General features: G+C 41.5%; 1 protein-coding gene across 1 annotated transcript in view; it reads left to right on the forward strand.

The window, feature by feature from the left end:
• The window catches only part of gripap1 (GRIP1 associated protein 1), a 36,729-nt gene continuing 29,451 nt past the window's right edge, over positions 1-7,278 (forward strand). The window contains exons 1-9 of the mRNA XM_079225907.1: positions 1-139; positions 910-976; positions 1,058-1,119; positions 1,490-1,516; positions 2,841-2,948; positions 3,228-3,378; positions 3,545-3,666; positions 4,450-4,489; positions 7,101-7,171. Of these exons, the coding sequence (XP_079082033.1) occupies positions 98-139; positions 910-976; positions 1,058-1,119; positions 1,490-1,516; positions 2,841-2,948; positions 3,228-3,378; positions 3,545-3,666; positions 4,450-4,489; positions 7,101-7,171 (690 nt within the window). The 5' untranslated portion in view covers positions 1-97. The remainder of the gene's footprint in view (positions 140-909; positions 977-1,057; positions 1,120-1,489; positions 1,517-2,840; positions 2,949-3,227; positions 3,379-3,544; positions 3,667-4,449; positions 4,490-7,100; positions 7,172-7,278) is intronic.

The raw sequence follows: 7,278 nt of genomic DNA on the forward strand, positions 1-7,278 counted from the left end.
TGAGATCTCCGTCCCGTGTCCGCCTCTGTGCTCCTCCCCTGCTAGCTTCCTGTTAGCTTCCTGCTAGCTTCCAGCTAGCCGCTCAGCTAACGCGGCCATGGCGCAGGCTCTGTCCGAGGAGGAGTTCCATCGCATGCAGGTAGGGTCCAGAACCCGGGACAGGTGTGCCGCTGTCGGTGTCGCGAGGAACAAACTCTCGCCTGTCGGCCGCGTGACGTCAGCTCGCTCGGTGTTAGCCGTTAGCCGGTTAGCATGAGCGGTGTCCGGTGTCCCGGTATTTACATGTTTTAATATGCATTTAAATAACGTCACGTGACTCCGAGGGGGGCTATCGATCCAATTGATCACTGATCACAAACTGATCAATGCTTTTGTACCTGACAGTGTAACGCTAGCTTAGCATAGCCTAGCTTAGCTTAGCTTGACATGTAAACAACATGTCAACATGTTAACGTGCACGAGACAGAGGTGGTGTTGTGGTACAAGTACACACGAGTACACACTGGAACCACAGGGGTGGAGCAGGAAGAAGTACTCTGATCCTGTACTACAGTAAAAGTACACACGAGTACACACTGGAACCACAGAGGTGGAGCAGGAAGAAGTACTCTGATACTTTACTACAGTCAAAGTACAGAAGTACACACTGGTGGTGGTTACTTCTAGTTGAGATGATTTATTATAAAGTACTGTATCTTTGGTGAGGATGATGAAGATATGATGAGGATGATGATGCTGATGCTGATGCTGGTGGTGATGATGAAGATATGATGATGCTGGTGATGGTGATGATGATGATGATGAAGATATGATGATGATGCTGGTGATGGTGGTGATGATGATGAAGATATGATGATGATGATGATGATATGATGATGATGATGATGATGAAGGTGGTGGTGTGTTCAGGCTCAGCTGCTGGAGCTCCGGACTCAGAACTACCAGCTGTCAGACGACCTCAGGAAGAACTCTTCTGGTAAACCCTTCCTCTGTGTGATGAAGATGAAGAAGATGAAGATGGTTCATGTATTCATTTCATAACGATGTTTGTTTTCAGAACTGAACGCCGTCCGTCAGAAGAATGTTGTTCTGGAACGAGACTTCATTAAAGCGCAGAAGGTAACAATACTTTATTATTATTAATAGTAACACTTGTTTATTATTATTATTATTATTATTATTATTATTAATAACAATATTATAAATTTATATTATAATAACACCACTTTATTATTATTAATATAATAATATTTTCTCAACAAAAAAAAAAATCACCTAATTGTCACCTTTATTATTATTATTATTATTATTATTATTATTATTATTATTATAAATAATAATATTTATGAGTTTCACTTGATGTCGTCATGTTTTATCTTCTCATCATGAAAAAAAATTTATCAACAGCTTGAGCTCATCAAACCTGTTCACTTTAATGATTATTATTATTATTATTATTATTATTATTATTATTATTATTCCTCCTCAGGCGCTGAATAAGAGCAAGAAAGCTCAGGTGAGTTTTCATCTTATTTTTTCTAATTTATATTCCGATAAATGTTTTTTCTGTAATCATCGTTTTTCTACTTTCAGTATTTTAAAAATAGTAATATTCATGAGATAAAAACCTGCTATTTGTTTTATTCTTTCATATTCACGGTCTCGTTGTTTTAGTGATATCAACATGAGGTGTTATATCTAGTGATGTGAACCTATACCCATCAGGAGGTGTAATATATGAACATATGTCCTCAGGAGGTGTAATATATGAACATATGTCCATCAGGAGGTGTAATATATGAACCTATGTCCTCAGGAGGTGTAATATATGAACCTATGTCCTCAGGAGGTGTAATATATGAACATATGTCCATCAGGAGGTGTAATATATGAACATATGTCCATCAGGAGGTGTAATATATGAACATATGTCCTCAGGAGGTGTAATATATGAACCTATGTCCTCAGGAGGTGTAATGTATGAACATATGTCATCAGGAGGTGTAATATATGAACCTATGTCCTCAGGAAGTGTAATATATGAACCTATGTCCTCAGGAGGTGTAATATATGAACCTATGTCCTCAGGAGGTGTAATATATGAACATATGTCCATCAGGAGGTGTAATATATGAACATATGTCCTCAGGAAGTGTAATATATGAACCTATGTCCTCAGGAGGTGTAATATATGAACCTATGTCCTCAGGAGGTGTAATATATGAACCTATGTCCTCAGGAGGTGTAATATATGAACATATGTCCATCAGGAGGTGTAATATATGAACCTATGTCCTCAGGAGGTGTAATATATGAACCTATGTCCTCAGGAGGTGTAACATATGAACCTATGTCCTCAGGAGGTGTAACATATGAACATATGTCCTCAGGAGGTGTAACATATGAACCTATGTCCTCAGGAGGTGTAATATATGAACCTATGTCCTCAGGAGGTGTAACATATGAACCTATGTCCTCAGGAGGTGTAACATATGAACCTATGTCCTCAGGAGGTGTAACATATGAACCTATGTCCTCAGGAGGTGTAACATATGAACCTATGTCCTCAGGAGGTGTAACATATGAACCTATGTCCTCAGGAGGTGTAACATATGAACATATGTCCTCAGGAGGTGTAACATATGAACCTATGTCCTCAGGAGGTGTAATATATGAACCTATGTCCTCAGGAGGTGTAACATATGAACCTATGTCCTCAGGAGGTGTAACATATGAACCTATGTCCTCAGGAGGTGTAACATATGAACCTATGTCCTCAGGAGGTGTAACATATGAACCTATGTCCTCAGGAGGTGTAACATATGAACCTATGTCCTCAGGAGGTGGAGGCGCTGCTGGGAGAGAACCAGATGCTCCAGGGGAAGCTGCTCAGCCAGGAGGACGACTTCCGGCTGCAGAACAGCACGCTGATGACGGAGCTCTCCAAGGTACCGCGCTGCGTTCAGGGACACGCAGAACGTAGGTCACCCCGCCACGGAGAGAGCTGGAGGCGGTTAACACGTGCCCGAGCTGAAGCTTTTCACAATAAAAGCTCCTCTCTGGAAACAGAACCATCGTTATGTCCGTTATTAAAACATGAATCATGAGAAATAAAAGAACACGGGTTGAATCATTTATTTTACAACATAATTTAAATATATATAACATGTTTCAAGTGTTGTAAGTCATGTTCCTCTCCTGACGTTGTGCTGACGCTTCGTTTCCAGCTGTGCACACAGATCGAGCAGCTGGAGCAGGAGAACCAGGGCCTGAAAGGGGGCGTGGCCCCGCCAAGCCCCGCCCCCGGTCCCGCCCCCACGGACGGAGAGCTGCTCCGCCTGCAGGCAGAGAACTCCGCCTTGCAGAAGAAGATGAAAGGTGAGCCGCCATTTTGTTTATGTTGAATATAGAACTAAATACATTTAAAATGTAACTTTTCTCACGTTTAGAGGAGGTGCGTTTCATTTGTTCACCTGTTGAGTCAGCCTCTGTTCTAGAGGTGAGGCTCAGTAACCAGTAATCGTACGTGTGGCCCCTCCTGCAGCGCTCCAGGACAAAGCCAACCAGGGCGCCACCGCGGAGGTGGGCGGGGCCAACGGAGTCTCTGAGGTCACAGGGAAAGGGGCGGAGCCGGGAGCCGAGGGAACCAATGAGAGGCTGGAACAGGTGACTGAGCTGAGATCTGATGTATTGCTCTAATGACGAACTGAACGAGTCTTTAGTAAACATGTTATTATGGGATGTCAACACCAACATGACGACTTCTTGTATTTAACACATTTCTACCGTGGCAAATTTGTAATATCTCAATGACATCATTCCCAGTAGTCGTATTTATGTATTCTATTCGTTAGATAATGAAACATTAAGCTTGATATGTTTTAATCTCACGGTACAAATCATATCCACTGCTTCATTGTGAGGCGTCAGATTAATAATCTGGATTTATGATTCATTATCAATGATTGTAGAGATTATTATTATTATAAAACATAAATATTTATATTAAAATGTTAAAATCTCCTTACGGAGGAATACAAAACATCGTCCACCTTCCATATATATATATATATATATATATATATATATGTATGTATGTATGTATGTATGTATATATATATATATATAAAAATATATATATATATGCTGAAAAAGATTTTTCTTCATAAAAAAAATTGCCAAAACGTCACCATTTATCCGTCATAATTGTCAGTTTTTTTATCTTTCCGACGGCCCTTGAACGCATCATGTGAGACAAAAGCTTCCGTCATAAAAATCAGTAAAATGAAGCTTTAAATGTTGATATTTCATGAAAAAACCTTTGATCCTTTGCGTCTCCTTTCAAACCTCTCCTCATCGTTAACCAGATTGCGTAACACCCTGTGTTGCGTTCAGGGGTTGAAACCCAGAACGTTCTGATAACCGTGGGTTCTGTGTTCCGTTCTGCAGACGCAGGTCCAGCTGGAGCTCACGGAGAAACAGATCCACGGTGAGCTCACACTTTAGTGCTTCCATCATCTTCCATATTAGTCATGCATTGTACGTTCCTCTGGTTAAAAAGAGAGAATAAAACTAAAAGCGGTGTTTAGAGGTGAACGGATGAAATACTGGACCAGAAACCTGCAGAAGCAAAGCTATAAAGGTGAACTGTCCCTTTAACTGAGCTCTGAAGCTCCTGATGTATTTACATATATGCAAATGAGGTACGTGGAGGATATTTGGGGATGAATCGTCTGGTTTCTCATCAATAAACCTGATCCTCTCTGATAGAAACAGTTAGTTTTATTCTCACTTTTACTCCTAAAAACACCTGAATTATTATTTACCTGTTGAAGTGTTTTCATGCCGTGTTTGTCTTTTTACTTGAGGACGAACAGATGAGTTGTGAAAGTGTAGAGAAGATGAAGGTTATTCTGAAGGTTAACTTTATTTAATCTGAAGGTTAAACTAAAGGTAACCTGATTTAATCTGAAGGTTAACCTGGTTTTAAAATGAAGGTTAATCTGATTTAAACTAAAGGTTATACTGAAGGTTAACCTGAATGTTAAACTGATTTAAACTAAAGGTTATACTGAAGGTTAACCTGAAGGTTAAACTGATTTAAACTAAAGGTTATACTGAAGGTTAACCTGAAGGTTAAACTGAAGGTTAACCTGAAGGTTAAACTGAAGGTTAAACTAAAGGTTAATCTGAATGTTAAACTAAGGTTAAACTATAGGTTAAGCTGAAGGTTAAACTAAAGGTTAAGCTGAAGGTTAAACTAAAGGTTAAGCTGAAGGTTAAACTAAAGGTTAAACTAAAGGTTAATCTGAAGGTTAAACTAAAGGTTAACCTGAATGTTAAACTGAATGTTAAACTAAAGGTTAAGCTGAAGGTTAAACTAAAGGTTAAGCTGAAGGTTAAACTAAAGGTTAAGCTGAAGGTTAAACTAAAGGTTAACCTGAAGGTTAAACTAAAGGTTAATCTAAATGTTAAACTGAAGGTTAACCTGAAGGTTTTCTAGTGACGCTCCTCAATCAGGTCGTTTCTGGTGAAGCTGCAAAGCCAAACCTCTTTTACACTGAATACTTCATCACGAAGATTCCAGCCGGTACACAAGTAGTACTGCAGTATTAGTACATGATATACGATCTGCAGCGTTTGAGGGTCCAACACTGACTCTATGGATGTTCCTTTACAGAAATATAGTTCTGCTTCGTGTGTTTCTCTGAAGCATCAAATGTCAAGAACCCAGAGTCCTGATCTTCATGATCCGATTGAAATGTGTTTGTTTTAAACAAAATGTCTATAAATGTTCAAATGTTTTGTTTTTGACACTGAAGTATTGAATGTTTTGACGTCACGCCGCCGTGAGTTTCCTTTTTCTTTCTGGTCGGGATCGACTTTCTCTGTTTGTTGTTGTGATACTCACTTCAGCCACAAGGGGCAGAAGAGCACCACTACGTCTACTGTCAGGTAGAGGTACAGGTAGAGGTACATGTGGAGGAACAGGTAGAGGTACATGTGGAGGGACAGGTAGAGGTACATGTGGAGGGACAGGTAGAGGTACATGTGGAGGGACAGGTAGAGGTACATGTGGAGGTAGAGGCGCATGTAGAGGTACATGTGGAGGTAGAGGTACAGGTAGAGGTACATGTGGAGGAACAGGTACATGTAGAGGTAGAGGTACATGTGGAGGGACAGGTAGAGGTACATGTGGAGGTAGAGGCGCATGTAGAGGTACATGTGGAGGTAGAGGTACAGGTAGAGGTACATGTGGAGGAACAGGTACATGTAGAGGTAGAGGTACATGTGGAGGGACAGGTAGAGGTACATGTGGAGGTAGAGGTGCATGTAGAGGTACATGTGGAGGTAGAGGTACAGGTAGAGGTACATGTGGAGGAACAGGTACATGTAGAGGTAGAGGTACATGTGGAGGTACATGTAGAGGTACATGTAGACTCAGGTACATGTGGTACATGTAGAGGTACATGTAGAGGTACATGTAGACTCTGGTACATGTGGTGCATGTAGAGGTACATGTGGAGGTACATGTAGAGGTACATGTAGACTCTGGTACATGTGATACATGTAGAGGTACATGTAAAGGTCCATGTAGAGGTACATGTAGACTCTGGTACATGTGATACATGTAGAGGTACATGTAGAGGTACATGTAGACTCAGGTACAAGTGGTACATGTAGAGGTACATGTAGAGGTACATGTAGACTCAGGTACATGTAGTAAATGTAGAGGTACATGTAAAGGTCCATGTAGACTCAGGTACAAGTGGAGGCGCTCTTCCACCTCTTGTGGCTGAAATGAGAATTACAACAACAAACACTGAGAACGCAGGAGAGAAAACACTGAACGAGGAACCGCTGCAGCGTGGAGATAAACACGCCGCCAGCGAACGCGTCACGCGCACTCGATGCTTGACTTTGCTGCTTTAGCCAGAAGACCACCAGACCAGCCGGTGTGCGTCTGGCCTAACAGACTGCCCTGTGTGCAGCGCCCCTTTTAGGCCGGTCAGAGAAGAGCGTAGAGAAGATTGTAGCTAAGCAGGCAGCGCTAGGCTGGTCGGCTGCTCTCTGTCCAATAACTCACTGCTTTGGACCAGAGCTGGAGATGAAACTCACCACGGAGCAGGAGGAGAAGAGGCTGCTGCGGGGGCAGGTCCAGGGCCTGGAGGTACTACATACACATATATCGCCACATCACCACGACATCATCACGACATCATCACGACATCACCACGACATCATCACGACATCACCACGACATCATCACAACATCAT

Source organism: Taurulus bubalis (genome assembly GCF_910589615.1).
Source record: "Taurulus bubalis genome assembly, chromosome: 11".
Taxonomy (NCBI): domain Eukaryota; kingdom Metazoa; phylum Chordata; class Actinopteri; order Perciformes; family Cottidae; genus Taurulus; species Taurulus bubalis.